This window comes from Protopterus annectens, chromosome 6.part0 (assembly GCF_019279795.1).
Source record: "Protopterus annectens isolate FY-2018-M chromosome 6.part0, PAN1.0, whole genome shotgun sequence".
NCBI lineage: Eukaryota > Metazoa > Chordata > Ceratodontiformes > Protopteridae > Protopterus > Protopterus annectens.
In genome coordinates this window covers 1334417361-1334437056 of record NC_056737.1, presented here as the reverse complement: position 1 = coordinate 1334437056, position 19696 = coordinate 1334417361, and the positions used below count along the sequence as shown (strand labels likewise).

At 43.0% G+C, this 19696-nt stretch overlaps 1 protein-coding gene across 3 annotated transcripts in view; it reads left to right on the top strand.

The window, feature by feature from the left end:
• Window positions 1-19696, top strand: part of PRPF40A (pre-mRNA processing factor 40 homolog A) — a 3102395-nt gene that overhangs the window by 917041 nt on the left and 2165658 nt on the right. For all 3 annotated transcript variants that reach the window (XM_044074905.1, XM_044074903.1, XM_044074904.1), the window contains exon 11: window positions 11146-11281. In XM_044074905.1, coding sequence (XP_043930840.1) covers window positions 11146-11281 — 136 coding nt within the window. The remainder of the gene's footprint in view (window positions 1-11145; window positions 11282-19696) is intronic.

The following is a 19696-nucleotide window of genomic DNA, read 5'->3' as shown; positions in this document are numbered from 1 at the left end:
ATCAAACTATATTCACCTGCCAACTTTCTTCCCTAATCCACAAAATAAGGGGGAGAGGATCCTACATTCTTTGGATGTACACAGGCAACTACATTTTTACCTGGACAGAACCAAGGATATCAGGAAAACAGAGCAACTGTTTGTTTCTTATGCAACAAATTCTCAAGGCAAAGCTATTTCAAAACAGACCATTTCTAAATGGATTGCTCATGGAATCAGATTTTGTTACTCTCATCATGGAAAGCAAATCCCTGGAAAAATTAGAACTCACTCTACCAGAGCTGCTGCTACTTCAGCTGCCTTTCTCAGGGGAGTACCTACCAAAGATATTTTGGAAGCTGCAACTTGGAGTTCAGTGCATACTTTCTCTAAGCACTATAATCTCCCTCTTTAGTCTAAGTCTAGGGCAGGCTTTGCTTCTGCAGTCTTGCAGGGCCTTCTAGCCGCCCCTTCTACTCTATAACCACCACCCTTTATCTCAGCTTTGGGATTCAACCCTACAGTGATGACTGCAACAGTGAAACACGAACATAGTGCAGTTGTGTACACTTACCATAAATGTAGATGTTCGAGTGTCTTCACTGTTGCAGTCTGGGTTACCCACCCTCCTGTCCCCTCTTATACTTTCATTTCTATGGTTCCCTACTTCAACCTTTGTATTTGCTACAGAGTATGGGGTTTGTTGTATGTTACATTTTTGTTTTACTATTAGCCTTCACTTTTGGGCACCTGACATCTGGGGCAAGAAAAACTGGAGAACATGGCGTCGGCTGGCAGCTTTGTACTCCTGGCGCTCTGACGTCAGGGGGCATGACTGAACAGCCGATGCCGGACCCAGACTTTGGGATTCTGGCCGACCGAGGGCTGCCTGCCGGCAGGAAGAACCCTACAGTGATGACTGTAAAAGTGAAGGCACTGTAACATCTACATTTATGGCAAGTGTACACAACTGTACTTTCCTCCTCCATTGTCTCTTTCCATTTTTCTTCTAATCCCTTTAGTTCTGCCTGCTCCCCCATAGTAATACAAGACCTCTATCTTTTTAATTCCTGATTTCTTTGCAACATCTGTTTCTGAGTTTTACTCTTCACCCCCAATATGAATATTTCCCGTTTTTTTTTCATGTATTCCTGTATTTTCCTTTTGACCTCATCCCACTTCTCTCTTATCATGGAATCATCTGCCATAAATTCTTCTAACTTGCATGTAACTTCTTGCATTTGATGATTCTTTTATGTAAAGAACCACCAAGCACTCCCATAATGCCAGCATCTCACAGTTGTAAATGTGTCTGGCATGTCTGTCTCACACTGTATAGGTACATGATCAGATGATAATCCCAGATGTGCTTCCAAAGCTCTTAACCAAATAACTCTGTGTTCACTGGTGATATCTATTCTGGACAAGTAACCACATCTTTACCCATAAAAGGTGTAGACATTCTTTCCTTGCAACCCCCCTTCCATATCTGTCCAACCACAAATTTAAGTATTTCCTTTCCAAGGTAATCTCTTGCTCTCTGGGACCTCCACTTGCATCTGATCTATGCGTCACTACTTTCCAGATCCCTTTAATATCATTATACCTTGTTGAAAATTCACAGTGTCCTGGAAGATATCCTTCATAGTCCTTGGAAGGAGATAAACAATCCCAATGTAATCCTTCTGGCTTCCCGTTCATCTCATAGTAATATATACCTGCCTTTTTCATCAGATAGATGTTCCTCAGTGTCCAACTGAAGCCTTTGTCTAGTCAGTATTAATACCCTCTTCTTCCTTCATTAGCCTTAGCATAAATCCCTGACCTGTGTGTTTTAAAAATAAACCTGTCAGACTCTAGACGACTCAAATGAGTTTCCTGTAACAATACATCACCGTATCTACCCTTTTGTACATAGGAAAAGAGAAAAGGTTTGACACCTAACATACACCAGGCCCTTTACATTCCAAGATGGTGTCTTCATATTTCCAGTCATGCTGCCCTGTACTTTCTCTTTCTAACCCATCCATGCTTTGTCTTCCTCCAGTAATGAGACTATGTGTGAAGATTTTGCTTATGTTTACTCAAAGGATCTAATGTAACTTTAGATAACAGCAAAACCCTTGATGTGAACAAAAGTAAACAAACCGTACTCTTATCAAAATTATATATAAAAATGTCCTCCTTTCAAATCTTAGTGTCTTAATATGGTGCATCTGAACGATGCAGATGCCTTACCATCCTGATTCATCAGTGTCATGGCCTACCTTTGTGCCTTTTATAGATAGCACTAATATATATATATATATATATATATATATATATATATATATATATATGTGTATATGTGTGTATATATATATATATATATATATATATATATATTTGTATCTATACACACACACACACACACACACACACACACACACACACACATAAAATCTCTAACTTTAATTTTCACAATATTTAAGGCATAGGCCTGACCAGATTATGCCTTGCATATCTGATCTCTCGCATTACATCTCATCACAACTTGCCTGTCTGTGTTGTCCTGGGAGACTTCATAATAACTTTTGTCCTGACCCCTTATTTTCTGTATTGTATATAACCTTCTCCTAGTTACCTTTATTTGCTGTGCTTGTGTTTTTGTATTTGCATCATTTCATAGTTACTAATAATTGTTGAAGTGAAACATAGAGTTGCAAACCTTTCAGGGAAGACTGACCCAATTACACTGTCCACTTGTGTATCAAGATGACCTGTAAATTCACCTCACACAATGCATTATACTTTTAGTAGTCGTCCCATCCTCTCATTCTCTCAAGCGTAAAGCAAACTTAAAGAAAACTTAAAGGGGAAGGAGGACTCTTTGTTTGCTTATTGCATATTCCTCTATTTTTATTAATATTATCAACAGTTTCAGAATGCCAGACGCAAACTATAATTTTCCAGTAACCTTCCCTTTTTATTTCATTGTAGAGAGAATTCTTTCTCTTTCCACTACATTATTGTTACCAACATTGTAGCAATATTTATTGATGATTTTGTAGTCATCAGCTATCTTTTCTTCCTGTTTCTTCTGCAACTTTTTCACACAAACCCCTCATATAACCATAACTCATTCTCAGTTGAAGAAGCTCTTCTCACATATTGCAAGTTATTGTAACATTTATTCAAAATTAACCCCACTCACAAGAAACATTACATACCACTAACTTTTCCCTTTGAGCTTATTGTCTTAAGAGGTAATACATTTCTGTAAGACAGACAGTCATGTAGTTGGCAAGTAAGCAAAGAACATGGTTTTTGACTTCTGCAGTAGTCACATGTCCTTCTGTTCTCATGTTGCAGTATTCCAAACTCTTGGGTTATCCCCTGCTTGCTACCTGAACTTCTGGCCAGTATACAAAAGCTTGTAGTCACTGCTGGGCACTTGGGATATCTGACGTTGGTCTAGGGAGAGTGGGCCATAAAAGTGACATCTGCATGTACCTTTCCTCAGAAATTCTTTGCCACCAGTCGAACGTCAGCCCTTCATGCCATGTTCACCATTGAATCTTCAAGTTTCTAAGATAAGTACGCCATTGGGGCTGTTTTCTGGTTCCTTTTTGTCACTGCATGTCTGTTTAGGTTGCATGTCATCCAGGAAGGGAAAGTGCAGGTGTGGTTGTCGGATCCCCCATAAGGGCACCCACAAACTCTGCCTTTCCTGTCTACGGCTTACCCACAACCATCTTATTTGCGCGATCTGTCGGGCCTTTGTCCCTAAGACACACTGCAGTTGTCTGCACTCCTTGAACATTTACTTAGAGAATTAGCATCTTAAACGCTTAGCGCTAGGGATGGAAGGGTCATCTGGTCAGCCTATAGAACCACCTAAAAAGAAGGCCAAGATTTCCAGGCCTGAACTTGCTACTGCCCCTCCTCCACCAGACGTCCCTCTTGTGGCCGACGTTCACCTGGAGGAACATTCAGTGTCTGCCCTTACAGGTATGGCGGGTACCCCTCGAGAAGCCACAGAACGTAGGGCAGAAGGCATGTCAGGTGAGGGCTTGCAGATGTTGCCTGCCAACGATTAGGGGGAACCTCAGGCTCTTACAGCTGCCCTGACTGGGCTCTTCCAGTGCTTCCCAGCTAACAGACTCTAGACCTCTCTTTGAGACTAGGCCTTCCCTAGGGGCTATGCCTTCTAGGCATTCACTTAAAAAGAAACACAAAACAAAACATCTCGCCCCTCGTGCTGAAAGCCAACCTGATTGGCAGGGATTTTCACAAAACTTATTTAATGCCTTTATGGCCCTAAGGCCTGCCATGCCTGTTTCCCCACAGGCTGCTCCTCCTCCCATCAGTCTCAGACCTCAGGCTGAGGAAATTATCCAACCTGAAGCTGAGGGACTCCTCAGACTCCTCCTCAGAGGATTCTCTTTCCTATGTTTCTCAGATGCCTTCTCTTGGGTATGCTTCTCTCCTCCAGAGGACAAGTCTGCTGAGGCTGATTCCCCAGGAGAGGACCTCACCTTTGGGGAAGCAATTTCTAAAATGAGAGAACATTTTCAGTAGGATTTTTCCTGAAATGTCAGAGGTCCAAAGAAATTATGAGCTTCTGCAGATGGAAAGCCCTGCTCGTTTTGCAATTCCTCCCGTGTTGCCGGCTTTCTTGGATGCTTTTAATGCTACCTGTCTTAATCCTGATTCACAACCACCTACCCCTAGAAGGCCTGACAGGTTTTACAAAGTCCCTGAAGGGGCAAAGTTTTTGATAAAATGCCCTGTTGCTGACCCTACCACTGTCTCAGTTACAGCACATAAGCCATCCAGGCTACGTCCTCCACCTCTGTCCTTCCTACAGACAAGGACAGTAAGGCCATGGAGCACCTTGATGATTGGCTCTTTTACCCAGACCACCAAGTTTTTAGCTGACCTTCCTGACTCATCTTCCAAGGCTCAAATCTCCAGTCTAATTTCCCTGTCTTCTCAAGTTACTAGACATTCAGTTAGATGCAGCTGTGATGCTGCAGAAGCTTCTACCAGGTCTGCCGTCTTAGCTTCAGTCCTTAGAAGATATTCATGGTTAAGGCTACAACCTTTACCCGATGATATTATGGCCAAATTGCGGGATGCACCCCTAGATAACTCTGCCTTTTTTTAATCTAAAGTGGCTGAGCTATTTAAGGCCATTCAGCAAAAAGGGAAGGATTGAACTGCAGGATTTAAAACACCTGTTCGTCTCCTCTATACCCAAATTTCACGGGAACTATCCCTCAAAGACCTAGTTCATGAGGAGACACTCTGCCCCAGCTCCTTATGACAGGAGAAGAAAAGGCACTAGGAAACAGCAGACCCCTTCTAAGCCTGCTAAAACTCCTGCCCAGAAGCCTCTCTTTCAGGACAGGGCAGGTAGCCTGTGACTACCTCCCTTCACTGCTAAGCCAAGACAGCATTGGTTCCCCCTCCTTCTGCATTTAGCCAGGGGCAATCATCACAAGTTACCTCACAGAGTGGACCTTCTCATACAGGACAAGGGAATCCCTAATCCAGCCCCATCTTGAACTCTGTATCTAACCGTGTGGGTGATAGAATTTTGATCCCTTCTAGTCACCTTTACACTGAGGATGTGCTAACAGTACTGCAGGAGGCCAGGAAACCTAACACTAAGAGATCTTATTTGTCTAAATGGAAAAGATTCTCCATGTGGTGTCTACAAAGACAGCTAGACCCATTTCAAAGTGAGGTCCCCTTAATGCTGTCCTATCTGTGTGAAGTCTTGCAAGCAGGGTTGGCGTATTCCTCTGTTATAGCACACCTTGCTGCTGTTTCGGCCTGTCTGCCTCTTGATCCCCCTCTAGCTTTCCATCTCCCTCCAAAGCTATTCCTTAAGGGAGTACTACACCTCAAGCCCCCACAGGAGGCTGGTTCCACATCCATGGGATCTAAATTATGTTTTAGAGAAATTCACTGTTGCCCCCTTTGAACCAGGTTCTAAGGCATACCTGAAACATTGTACCTGGAAAACTACTCCTAATGGCCCTCATATCAGCCAAAAGAGTGTCAGAGCTCCAAGCTCTCATGGCAACTCCTCCCTTCTTCATCTTCCACAAGGATAGAGTAACCCTGAGGACCAACCCCTCCTTTTTATGTCCAAGGTGGTCAATGAGCTATCCTTAAATCAGGGTATCCACCTGCCCACCTTTTTTCCTCACCCCCAGAATGACAGTGAGAGAGTCATACATTCCGTTCATGTTCATAGACAACTGAGATTTTACCTTGACAAGACTAAGGCCATTAGGAAATCGGTGCAACTCTTTGCCTCCTTTCACCCCAGAGCTCTAGGAAAGGCAGTGTCAAAACAGACCATTTCTGCTTGGGTTTCCAAGGCTATTTCCTTCTGCTACACATTCCATGGAAAATTACTTGAGTCAAAAATTAAGGCCCACTCCACGAGCCATGGCTTCATCGGGGGCCCTCTTCAAAGGACTCTGGACACTGCATCCATTCTAGAGGCAGCTACATGGACATCTGTCCATACCTTCACCAAACACTACAAGTTGGATCACATCTTCAGATCCAAAGTGGGGTTTGCTAGAGCAGTCCTTCTTGGCTGTATAGGGAACATTTCCATACCACTACCCCCTTCTTCCCTGTGAGCTTTGGCACTCACCCAAGAGTTTGGAATACTGGAACATGAGAATAGAGGGACATAGCATAGTTGTCTAAAGTCTTACCATAACCAAAGCTGCCCTTCTCTTCCATGTTGCAGTATTCATTCCTGCCCTTCTTCCCTCTTTTTCCATCTAATCTGTTCCTTATTGGACAGCACAGGACTTGTACAGCTATTCTGGGACTGGGGTCTTACTGGGCATTCAGTTCTGAGGAAAGGTACGTGCAGACATCACTTTTATGGCCCACCCTCCCTATGCCAACGTCAGACATCCCATGTACCCTGGCAAGTGACTACAAGCTTTTTGTATACTGACCGGACGTTCAGGTAGCAAGCAGAGGATGACCCAAGGGTTTAGAATACTGCAACATGGAAGAGGAGGACATTTATGGTTATGGTAAGATGTTGCACAGCTATTTTTTCAGTTCATCAGATTCTGCAATTACCATTTCTTCTATGATATTTTCTGGCACCTTTAGCAAAGCTTCCCTGGTTCTTTGTCAGTTTTGCTGGCTTCTGTTGACAATCTTCAGCCGTCTTTTGAAAACTGGAAATGGTTGAATTCATCTTTGTTCCTCAGGATTTTTCCTTTCCGTGTTGCAACTTGGTCCAGTTCATTTGACAGTTAACCTTCCTTGTTTAATTCACTGCATTGTTTATATCTTTGCAATTCTTCAGTCACTAGTTCAGTCTCTTTGAAAGTCTTCACTTCTTGTGGAAGAAACAGTTTATGCATTGCAGGGTATAGCAATTTAAGGTACATGTTCAGCAGGTGACAGTCTTTTTAAAATAAGGGGTAAAGTGATTACTCTTAAGCCTTGTGACCAATGTATAGTCATGGCCCACAAATGTTCACTGCGTGCCCACTTGCAAAGTGTTCCCCTTATCTAATTTTTTTTTTCAGCAGCTGCTCCTTGAGTTGGTAACTTTGAATTATGACCACAGTGGGTCAGAGGAGTCTTTGTGTAGTTCCCAGTGGCTTTGAGATCCAGTGCAGTCTGTCAAGCAGCCTGTCTGGATTGACAAACCAGTCCATTGAGCAAACAGGCCTTTTATAGAAGTGAAACAGTCCTTTGCCTTCCAAACCTTCATGGGACTTTTGTAATACTTTCCCTTCTACACCAGTCTTCCAACTCTTGCATTTTCACCTCCTTTTCTTCCCTTGGATCTCCAGCTGTAAAAACTTGGTGTGGATTTCCCCTCTCCCTGACCTTGAAATCTTCAGCGTCATCCTACTGATGATTTGGACCTCTTCCACATCATCTGGTCGTCTGTCTTCTTCATATAATCTAAAAGTGTATTATTGTTACATATCATCTCCACATATAACTTGTCAATTTTCTCACTTAAGGTTCCCATGTCTTGATTTTTCTCAATAAGCTGAGACTGCTTGGACATTTTAATTTCCCTCAGTTGGCACCAACAGTTCTTGCCCTCTTTTGTCTTTTCAAAGAGACTGGGCAGTATGTCATCTTTTTTAGACATTCATGCAGTGTCTAAAGGCTTTCTGAGACAGTCTAGTGCTGGACAGATTGGAAGTAATGTCTGAGGGCCAGTACTTGGCAAACTTTCCTAGCACAGCATCATACCCAAAGTCCTATGGCTGTAAAATATATTAAAGACAGGGCCACAAGTAACCTTGCTTGTCCGCAAAGACAACACAACACAACAGTTGTGGTAGATTAATAGCAAGAAAGGAGGAATTCTGTTAACTTTTGTGCAGACTGAATCTGGAAGCTTGGTATTTATCCTAGTAGTTGGGCATATCCTTCAGGGCATCGTGCATACTAACCTAAATGTAAATGGCTGTCTGCAAAGTGCATGCATCTACTGTCTCAACCTGTCTGTCATGATATTCACTCTCTTCTCCTTACTTTAGTTGCAGCATTTCTTTAAAGGAGTTGTGTAGTTCAGACCATCTAAGAAAGAACTCTCACCTGCCTGAGACCTGTGATGATGTATTAGAAAAGTTGACATTGTCGACATTTGAGCCAGGTATTTACAAGTGTCAGGCCCTGATGCGCCAACAGCCCTTCCTTAGTTCTAAAAGGACGCTGTTAACCTTTGCACCAGTTCAGTCTTCATGCCCAGTTAGTGACAGAAGTCTCTCTCCATTGGGCAGTCAGCCACACACAGTGTTTTAATTGTGTCCTACAGAAAAAGGGACAAAGGGCTCTGCATACTCTGGCTGTGCAGAGCATCTGAGATTTTGCATAGAAAACACTGAAGTGGTGAGAAAAACAAACCAGCTGTTCATAGTCTTTGCAGAACTGGTGAGGGCAAGATTTTGTCTAAATAGACCCTCTTGAAATGGCCAGGAAAGGGCGACTCATTTTCTTAATCATGAAGAAGTTGCACCATGACATGTGAGGTCACCTTACAACTAGGGCAATACCATCCTTCCTGAGGAGGTGATCAGCCCCCCAGGCCATCGGTCATCCGTCCACACCTATTTCGTGTTACTACAACTTGGAGATTACCTCCAAAACCATGGCAGGTTGTGCCACTGCTATCCTTCTAGGGCTCTTACCATCTGTCTCTTCACAAGGTCAGACACTCTGTACTACATATGATTTTGGAATCATCAAAAGTTAACATGTCCACCTATCTCTCCTTGTACTGTTGTTGTTCTGAGGTTGAGATGTGTGCTCAGTATCGTTTCATTTCCATCTTCCCTTTCCTCTTAACCCTGCCAGGTACCCCTCTTTCTCAGTTGCTTAGTGCTTGGAGATGGAACTTTAAGGGTTTTTCTGAATGAATGGTCTTCCCTGTGGGTATCTGCCACCTGACTAGCCATTATTCTGGTTTCTTCAGGATTCCAGTACTACAGGCGTATTAAAGATTGCTTGGACAGACATCCCTCTTACACCACAGGAATTCTGATGCCCATTTGTCTGGCCAAAAAGGGGGCAGGTTAAAAGTTCTGAAATCAGGCTGGATGTCAGGCCTTCAGCAGAAGTCCTAAGAGTTCCTGGAGTAGTGAACATATTTGAGCAGCTTCTGTTATGGTAAGCTCATACACAACAGTACTGTGTTTGAGCTGAAGAATCACTGTTGAAGTACAGATTTCTGACTTTCAGCCCCTTCTGATTCTACCAGTATTTTTGGAAATGGAAACTGGGAGAAGGAAAACATGTGGCCATCCTGGTTATTCTAAAGATACAGGCATGTGAATTCAGCATGCGTTTCCTGTGGAAGAGCAGGGAGTGACTGTCGATGCAGAGTTTATATTTGGTAGGTCCCCCCTTACTCCCGGGGCCAGATATTCAAGCATAGATGTAGATCCTTTTGTATTCTGCAGATCAAAAGCCAGGTCAGGAAGTACCCCCCAGCCAAGGTGCATTGATTAGTCATTTTTATCCAGAAAGGAGTTGAAGAATGACACAAGCTTCTCCTGTGTTTAAACTGAACATCAGACTAATACCTAGGGTGAAAGATGAGCATGGCTGCCTTTGGACATCATCTAAGTTTTGCAGTTCAAACAAGAGTTGCAGACATCAACTTTTTGATAATTTCCCATGGATAATGATTTATCTTATAAAAGTGATCCCTGTACTTGGACATATGCGGTTATGGTGCATTACCCACATATCTGAGTCTGTTCTCTTCTGCAGATGTATGTCTTCATTTCCAGCATGTGTGTGCGTTTTTATTTCTGACATGCATAAATCACACAATGGCAGTGAGGATGTTAATCTGCATGAATTGAAGTGTGTATAGTTGATTCTCAAATCACTTTAGGTAGCCTATTAGCATTATAGCTGTATAGCTATAATGTTAAAGTTCACACAGGATTCATCTCTGACCCGCTCTGAATAAACATAATTTCCAGTACAAGTGTTGTTGCTTGGGCTTTTCTCCTAATGTGGTAGCCATTGTGGCAGATGCTTTGTGGGGGGAAAGGCCTTCTGCTTTCTTGTGACTGGATGATTAGATCTTGCTCCTGGACGTTTACTTGACCTTTTGTAAATGTCTGATTGACCTTGCATCTAGACTTTCAAAGTGAGTTCTTCTCAAAAAGCCAGAGTATTTTGTTTCAGTTAGTAATTTGTATCTGTTATACATAACTTGTTTGGCAGCTCCTATAGTGCAGCAGTTAGTGTTGTTGCCTCACAGCAAGAGGTTCTCTGGTACAATTCTCGGCTGGGGGTGCCTTCTGTGCAGTGTCTGCATGTCCTCCCTGGGGTCGAGTGGATTTCCTTTGAGTGCTCGTTTCCTCCCACATTCCAAAGACATATGCAGTAAGTGGACTGGACACACTAAATTGGTTGTGTGTGTGTGACTATCTGGTATGGATGAACTACCACGGCAGGGCTAGCCAGCAGGTGGTGTAAACCTTGGCTCGTGATGATTGTCACTCTTGAAGTGACACCTTGACCCCATGTGCAGTATGGGAAAAAGGGTTTGAGGATGGATGGATACTTAACTTGTTTGTTAAAAAAAATAAACTTACTGGTGTTCTTGTTTGTTTTTCAGTATATTAAACAGTCGGTTGTATTGTTTTACAGCAGTGTTTCCAAAAAAGAAGACTCCTCCTCCTCAGAAGAAGAAGATGAAAAGAAGAGCAAGCCAGTTAAAAAATCATACTCGTGGAATACCAAAGAAGAAGCAAAACAAGCATTTAAAGAGCTCTTAAAGGAGAAGGTGCCATTTCTTAGATATTTTCATACCAAGCTTTGAAAGAGAATAGAAAACGGGAACAAGTTTTATACACAAAAGTTAAGAGCCCTGAAATCTGATGGCCCTTACAGACACTGCAGCTATAGCCACTGCCCATTGTTGTTGCTTGTATTTTGCGGGCAGTGCATCAAATTATTCTTTCGGGAATCTATCCCAGCTGTAGTAATTCTTAAATAGTACAATATAATGGATAAGGAATATAAAGCAAAAACAATAATTATAACACTTTAGTAGAGTATTTTGTTACCTGAAAGAAAAAGTTAGAACAGTGTTTTATCATTTGCAAAAGCAGGCAAATGTATGAAAATACTTTTTTTTTTAAAACCAACATATGATGTGATGATGTCAATCTCGTCTTTATTCTCACTGTTGGGTCGGATTGGATCCGTCTCGGCCTTTACATAAGTTCGAAGTCCTCAGCCAAGCTTGTGGGCATTTTCCCTAACCATAATACAACTGTTCTATAACCTCAGGTCTCATTTCCCATGCAGCAAAGAAGTTCCTTTTAGTGAAGCTCTGGGCAAAGTGTTGCTAATTATTTATTATTATCTTAGACCTTTCTTTTCTCAGTCTACCTTCTTTTTGCTAGTGTGAGTCTTCCCTACCCGTTTAAGTTAGAGGGTCATCTCCGTTGTCCGATTTAGAGGATGAATTTCTCTCCCTTTCTTTCCCTTCTCTAATCATCCGTTTTAGTTGGAGGATGATTTTCTCTCCCATTCCTTCCCTCCCCTAATCGTCCATTTAAGTTGCAAGGTGATTTTTGTGTGCTCTGCCAAAAAAAAAAAAATTTCTGTTATTATTTTTCTGTTAGAAGAAAGGGCAGTGAAGAAGTACTATTTCTTCTTCAGCGTGTTTGGGTGTGCGTGTGTTTAAGTTACTATATCTCAAAAGCAGGAAGGGAAACCATTAGGTTTCAACAAGTGTGGAAAATGCGGGAAGAAGATGCCCCTTAGGGATTCTTACTTTCTCAGTGTTTATTGCTTGGGGCCTCTTCATCTCCAAGAAAATTGCTCCATATGTTTTAATCATAGAGCGCTTATGGAGCACAAGAATAAGTTGATTTTAAAGGGTTTATTAAAAACCCCTTTTCAGAGGCTATTTCTTTAGAGTCCTCAAAATCTCCAGACAAGACTTCAAAAAGGGCATCTTCGGCTCCAAAAGATTTGTTGGTGTCGAGACCAAAAACCCCTCGACTCTCTACTCCACCTGTATCTTTGGAGAAGATGGTCATTCCTGGATCCAATACTACATCGGAGCCAATAGAACCTTCGCCTCTGACATCTTCTGCGTGAACAGGGACTCCACATTGGAGCCGAATGCCTTCACTTGAACCAGTGACTTCTTGGCTCCCATCACCATTACTGGCTAAATCTAGATCCCCATCTCTTTCTCCTCGGTCTACCAGGAGTTTATCCAATGAAGATGTGGATAGGGTTGTGCAGAGGTTGCTGAAGACTCCAGTCCTGGACAAACCTTTGTTGGATCCGAGCCCAAAGGAATCTGATCAAATGCAATCCACCTCTGATCTGTGCTTTGTTTTCGGGAGCCGGCAGACTCCAATCTCCAGATTGTGTCTGTGTCATCTCCAGGACCATCAGTTTCCTTGGAGCAGACATTTGCCCTGAGCGTTTCCCTCCATTCGGAGCAAGACACCTCTAGGAGCCAACACTCTCCGGTCGAATCCTCGTAGCCAGCTCGGATCTCTCCGGATCTGACTCTGCCTCTTGGGGCTTCAGAGTGGGTGAATACTGCTCCTACCTCAGCTTCGGAGCTTCTGTCGCCAGTTCCACTGATGCGCTCTGCTCTGACAACCTCTTTGTCAGATCTGTGGGACTCCTCGGGGCAGGAGCAGTCTGCCTTCAAAGTTATGAGAAGGATTTTGACTTCTTCCAAGTCTAAGGCACATCTTTCATCAGCTCTTCCTCCCTCTATGCGCCAGTTGTCATTGTCCTCTCAGGTAACCCTTCCACAGGATCGCAGAGACCCCAGGCCTCAGGTTGTCCACCAAGAGACCCCCCCCCCTCCTTCTGAAACCTCTCCAGAGCATCCCACTGAGGAGGTCCCTCTGAAGAGGACTTGCAAGAGGAAGCACTTTGACTCTCCAGAGGAGTCTGTCACATCAGACACTGACCTCGATGAGGCAGAAGGTTCCCCAAGGTCACCTGCTGAAGATGTCTTCTTTGGAGACATCCTGGAATTATTAAAACAGAGAGGTGACTGGCAGTCCAAACCCCTTTGGCTGAGGAGTCAGTTTACCTGAAGGCCTTTGGGTCTCACCCTTCCTCCTCTTGGGTGACTCCTCCTTCCGACAAGCTTATGGACTTAATCTTTAGGAAGGCTTGGGAGACCCCTGAATCCATAGAGCCTACTCATAGAAGGCCAAACAAGTTCATTGCTGCCCCTAAGGATAAAGGGTTTCTGACTACAGGAGTTGCAGTTGATGCCGTGGTTGTGGCGGTGGCCACTAAAACGGAGCTGTCCGTGACCAGCTTCTCTATCCATCCTCCTAATAAAGACTCTCTGCCCTTCAGTCTCTGAACTGCCTTACCCATTTCATTAGGCTATAGAGGGACCTGTTAAAGGAACTTACTCCCTCCAAAGAGCTGTAGCTGATGCAGTAGCAGATAGTTAATGCTCAGCTTGCCACTCTTAGTTCTGTAGTAAACTCTTCCATGATGCTCATATCGTATACAGCAGATGGAACTAGTAGAGCTGTGGGTACAGATATTGCTCTTCGGAGACAGGCCTCGATGCGCCTTTGTGACTTCGCGGAGCCCTTCAAGTCTACCTTTAACGCCCTCTTTGACGGCTCCTCTCTTTTTGGGCTGCAAGTAAAGGAAACGCTCACCAGGTGTGAACAAGAAGACAAAACCTTGTCTGTCATTGGAGTATGGTTTTCTGCACCCACCAGACTTTTTCCAAAGGGTCAGAAGGGGTATTGGAAAAATGTGGTTCAGAAAATCCCACAGATCTTTCCATGACGCACAAGGTTAAAGTTCCCCAGGGGCAGAGGGGAGAACAATAATGGTAGACGTCTCCCTCGTGGCAGAGGAGGCCCGCATAATCAAGAGCTCCAGAGAATCTTTCTTTGGAGGGCCCTATCAGTGCTCCTGAAGGAGTGCCTGATAGCTCGCCTTTGGAAGCAGTCGAGGGTCATTTGCCTCTGCACCAAGAAACCTGGCAAAGCATCACAAATGACAGAGGGGTGCAGAGTATATTATCCAGGGGATATGTCATTCCCTTTGCCTATCCTGCTCCTATAAAGCGCATCCATTCCGGACGTTCCACCCAGTCAAAAGAAACAGACAGCCTTAGAAATTCAAAAGTTGCTAAACAAGAGTCATCCAACAAGTCCCTGCAGACCTGAAACGATCCAGGACTTACTCAAGATTCTTTTTAGTTCCAAAGAAAACAGGGGACTGGAGACCCATCTTGGATCTCAGCATTCTAAACAGGTCTGTTAACAAGAGCAAGTTACAGATGGTAACACTGCAATTGATACTTCCACGCTTGGGAAAAGGCAGTTGGATGTGCTCCATAGACCTTCAGGATGTGTACAACCACATTCTAATGGGCAGGTGATCCAGAAGGTTTTTACACTTCCGGCTAAGAGCCAGTCACTTCCAGTTACAAGCTCTGTCCTTTGGTCTCACTACAGCACCCAGTGTGCTCACCAAATGCATGGCAGTAGTAGCAGCTCACCTGAGATGCAAAAGATTCCGTGCGTTTCCATATCTGGACGACTGGCTCATCTCCACCTTGACCAGGCATCGTCTTCAGTAAGCCAGGTGTTACGCCCTTCAACTTTGTACATCCCTTGGAATCACCATAAATTACTTAAAATCTGCTCTAAAGCCATGGCAGTCCTTGGTTTTCATAGGAGCACAAATAAACAGTAATCATGGCAGCAAAGCTTCCCCAGAAAGACTTAGATGATCTTCGGTGTTATGTAAGGATGCTGATCTGCAAGAGAAAAGCTTTTCCAAACTAGTCCTGCAGGTTCTAGACAAAATGGCTGCTTCATTTGTGCTAATACCATTAGCTCAACAACATATGAAAATCCTCCAGTGGCTGCTTTTGACAGAATGGTCTTTTCGGGATCTTCCAGTGTCTCACAAGATTATACTAACCAGCTCTTGCAAAAGAGACCTTCAGTGGTGCCTCAACTCTCCTCTAGTCTCTTCAAGGCCATCCCTTTCTCCCCCCTCAGCCCCAAGCTACAGTGACCATGGACGCATCCCAGATAGGGTGGGGGGGCGTTATCTGGGGAACACAGTCCAAGGCACTTGGCAAGAACACGAGGCCCATTTACACACATGTTCTAGAAATGAGAGCAGTGCGCCTAGCGTTGCAAGCATTTCAGAACTCTCTCCCTCTAGGTACAATAGCAGTTCATTCAATTTGTCTGTGGTCTGGTGTATAAACAAACAAGGGGGAACCAGGTCTTACTCCTTATGTCAAGAAGCACTGAGGGTCTGGCAATGGGCAGAGGCCTCCAACCGCTTTCTCATAGCAACGCACATTCTGGGGAAATCCAGTGCGATTGCAGACAAACTGAGCAGAGCCTTTCTTTGGCCACAAGAGTGGTCTGTCAGTCAGAAAGTGGCAGAAGATGTCTTTCATAAATGGGACCAGCCTTGCTGCAATCTCTTTGCGTCACCCATCGGTGCCAAATGCAGCAACTACTTTGCCCTGATCCCCCTGGCTGGGGAATCATCAAGGGATGCACTTATTCATGACTGGCCCCCAGGACTTCTTTATGCTTTCCCACCAATTCCCAAGTTCCTACAGAAAGCTAGCTTGCTGGAGACTACAGTAATCCTAATTGCCCCCTACTGGCCTCAACAGATATGGTTCCCCTTTATCTGTCCTCGTGTACAGAAGGGACCATGGATCCTGGACCCCATTTCTGGATCTGCTGACACCCGTCAGGAGAATTTCATCCCAGCTTACACAATCTCAGACTGATAGCTTGGCTGCTCCGCTTCCGATGATAATCATGTTTCCTCTGCTTTCTTCTCCAGTAAAACACATTTTGCTTTCTTCTCACAAGAACTCTGCTCAGAAACTGTACAAGAGTATATGGCAAATACTTGTGGTCTGTCTAATCTTTATCACATAGATTATTCACAGCACCTTTGCATTCTGTTTTGGAATTTTTAGCCGTATTATTCAGTGAGAGAGCTGCTGCAGCTGCTATTAGTGTTCGGTTAGCAGCAATCTCTAATTTTCACATAGGAGATAATGATACCACTATAATTGCAAATAGACTTTGCATAGCATTTCTTAGAGGTGCTTCCTTAATTCGCCCTCCATACAGAAACCCTTTTCCTCCTTGGGACTTGAATTTTGTATTGTCATAACTTGTTTACCCACCTTTCGAGCCTTCTGCTACATGTTGTTTGAAATGCTTATCATGGAAAATGCTTCTTTTAGTAGCTATAACTTCAGCAAGAAGAGTGTCTGAGTTACAGACTCTGTCCTCTAAGCAATTGCTCTTAATTTTTCATAAAGACAGAGTCACTCTGTCAACGAACCCTTCCTTTTTACGCAAGGTAGTTTCCGAAACTAACCTCAACCAGTCTATTGAATTATCAGTGTTCTTTGCAAACATTCAAAACAAAAGAGAGTACCCTCTCCACCTTTTAGATGTTCATAGATAATTATGTTTCTATTTGCACAGGACATCACAATTCAGAAAGTCAGATCGACTCTTTATCTCATATTCAGACATTAAAAAAGGCCAACCAGTTTCTATGGTAACACTATCCAATTGGCTGTCACAATGTATATCTTTCATACACAATTCTAGTGAAAAGACTCTCTCTAATCCTATTAGAGCTCAATCTTACCAGGTTGATTGCTACTTCAGTGGCTTTTCAAGCCAGATTGCCCTTAGACAGTATCTGTGCTGTGGCAACATGAGCTAAGCCACATACCTTTATTACTCGCTACAAGTTATATTTGACCTGTAGGAGTAGAGCATCCTTTGGTTCTATGATTCTGAGGAGTATTCTCCCATGAGCCACCCAAGAATTAGGTAGCTAGGGATGTGGTCCCATCAGTGAAAATAAAGACAAGATTGACAACATCACATAAAGAAGTTGTGTACTTACCATAATGTTCCATGTGTGTTGTCCATCTTGTTCTTTATTCTCACAACCCATCCATCATTCCCCCTCCTGGGAGACCAAGAAGCTCTAATTTGGTCTTTACAGGACTGTACAGTCTCTGAAGGTATGTCTTGTGTAATGTGTTTGTTACATATTTTTTGTAATGTATACTTCTCGTCACTGATGGAGGGCAAACAAGATCTGAGGTTATAGAACAGTTGCATTATGGGTAGGGAAGAATGTCCACGATCTTGGCTGAGGACCTAAAGCTTATGTAAATGCCGAGACTGATTCAACGGATCGGATCTGACCCAACAGTGCGAATAAAGGACGAGATGGACAGCACACATGGGAATGTTATGTTAAGTTTGTTTTTTGTTTTTTTTTTGCACATGTCCTTGAGTATCTTCATTTTGAGGTTCAGTTTCTTTTTTATGTGAACAGCACATATCTGTTTTATATAACTCATTTGTTTTTTAAGGAAAGTTGACACTAAATCCATCCTTTTAACTTTTCTGGGAATTTTATCACCATAGGTAATAAATGTCATTCAGCATACCCGGCAGCCATGTGAAACACTGGTGGTATAATTCCAAACAATTTTTAGTTGGGAGCATACTTTACATACAAATATTTCATCCACATTAATGCCCTTCTAGCCTGCCAGTATACCAGACTAGTTGCCCTTATAGTAAGTGTCCAGGCTGTTCTTAAAAATGTCTAGACTAGTGTTTGCTTTAATGTAATTTGGTAGTCTATTCTGTGCATCATCTACTGTCTCAAAGAACCAGTTAGTACACTTGTCATTCCTATAGAATCTTCTACAAAGGTTGTCTGATCATTCTGTTTTGTATTCATCTGTATGTGTCTGTGGTAACACATCCTGCTTTCATAAAGGGGAAGAAGAACATTTTTTCCTGTCATTCTTGGTCCTTTTTGGAAACCACGGTGGTGCAGCGGTAGCGTTGTCGCCTCATAGCAAGAGGTTCTTCCATTCGATTCTCTGCTAGAGTGCCTTCTGTGTGGAGTCTGCATGTCCTCCCCGCCGTCGAGTGGCGTTCGAAAGACGTGTAAATGAGCGTGCCTTCTAATCCTGTCACTAGATAAGAATGCTTTCTTAGTTAAGGTACCCCAGTGTCATCTTCAGGGAGGGTAACATAACAGTAAATTATAACATATGGGTGTACCCACCTTGTGTGACTTCCTTTGTAGTGTGGATTATTGTCCGCTTTGCCTTTGTCCCTTTGAAGACAGGCTCTGGTCTCATTTCTTTGTTCTGTGGAACAGTAGTTAGTATACAAGGCACTCTTATATAGCTAACTTTGCTAGGATCTTTCTTCATTTCTTGATGCTTCAAGTGCTTCACAGCTGCATCAGTCCAAGTCTGTGCAGTGTTTTGTTTTTGTCAGCTGTTTTCTTCAGTGATCTGCACTTAGAGTGATGACTAAGCTTTGTATTTTAGTTGTGGCTGACGTTTGCCAACTTGAACACCACAAGTTAATGTGTTTTTCCATACTTTTATCTTCTACTTTTCTTTTTTAAGAAATGAATATCAGTGAGCCTCTCAGGAGGGAAGAAGGGATAAGGTGATGAATCCCAGCAAAAGTGAATTGACAAGGGGACAAGCAAAAGACACAGATAAAACACAAGTTTGTCTGTTCTTTAACTATGAAGAGAGTACTGATGACTTTTCAAAACATGGATTTGACATTATTTTTCAAAAATAACCAAAAATTGTTCACACTGACTTTGGTGCTATGCAAATCAAAGTTATTAGCAGCATCTTCATTTGTGATGATGCTGGCATTTCCTCTGTTCATGTTGGACCTAGAGACTTAAGTGGTGGATGGACCTAGTACTTCAGCACTGTTTCATCAGGCTCAGTCCACTGTACTTGCGTCTGATTTAGCTTTTATCTTGCTGCGGTCTTTCTTTGGCATTAAGATCTTTACAATTGAGCAACTCAGGATACTAATGGAGTCTGTTTTTTAATACAGGTGACTAGGTACCTTTGTTAGTAACTTCAATGGACCACCTAAAGCACAGAGACAAACTTGTACAGGAATATGTGAATGTTCAAGAGGATAAGATGGAAGGCAAAGTAACCCTTGTCTTGTTTAGTAAATGGAACTATTTATATGCAGTGAAAACTTTCATTCATTTCATTGAGTACTGATAGAGTTTCTTTCTTTGTGGGAATATTACTTTTTATGTAAGAATTTTTCATTTGGCCTGTAGGAAATGCATTTTTTTCTTAAACAGTGTA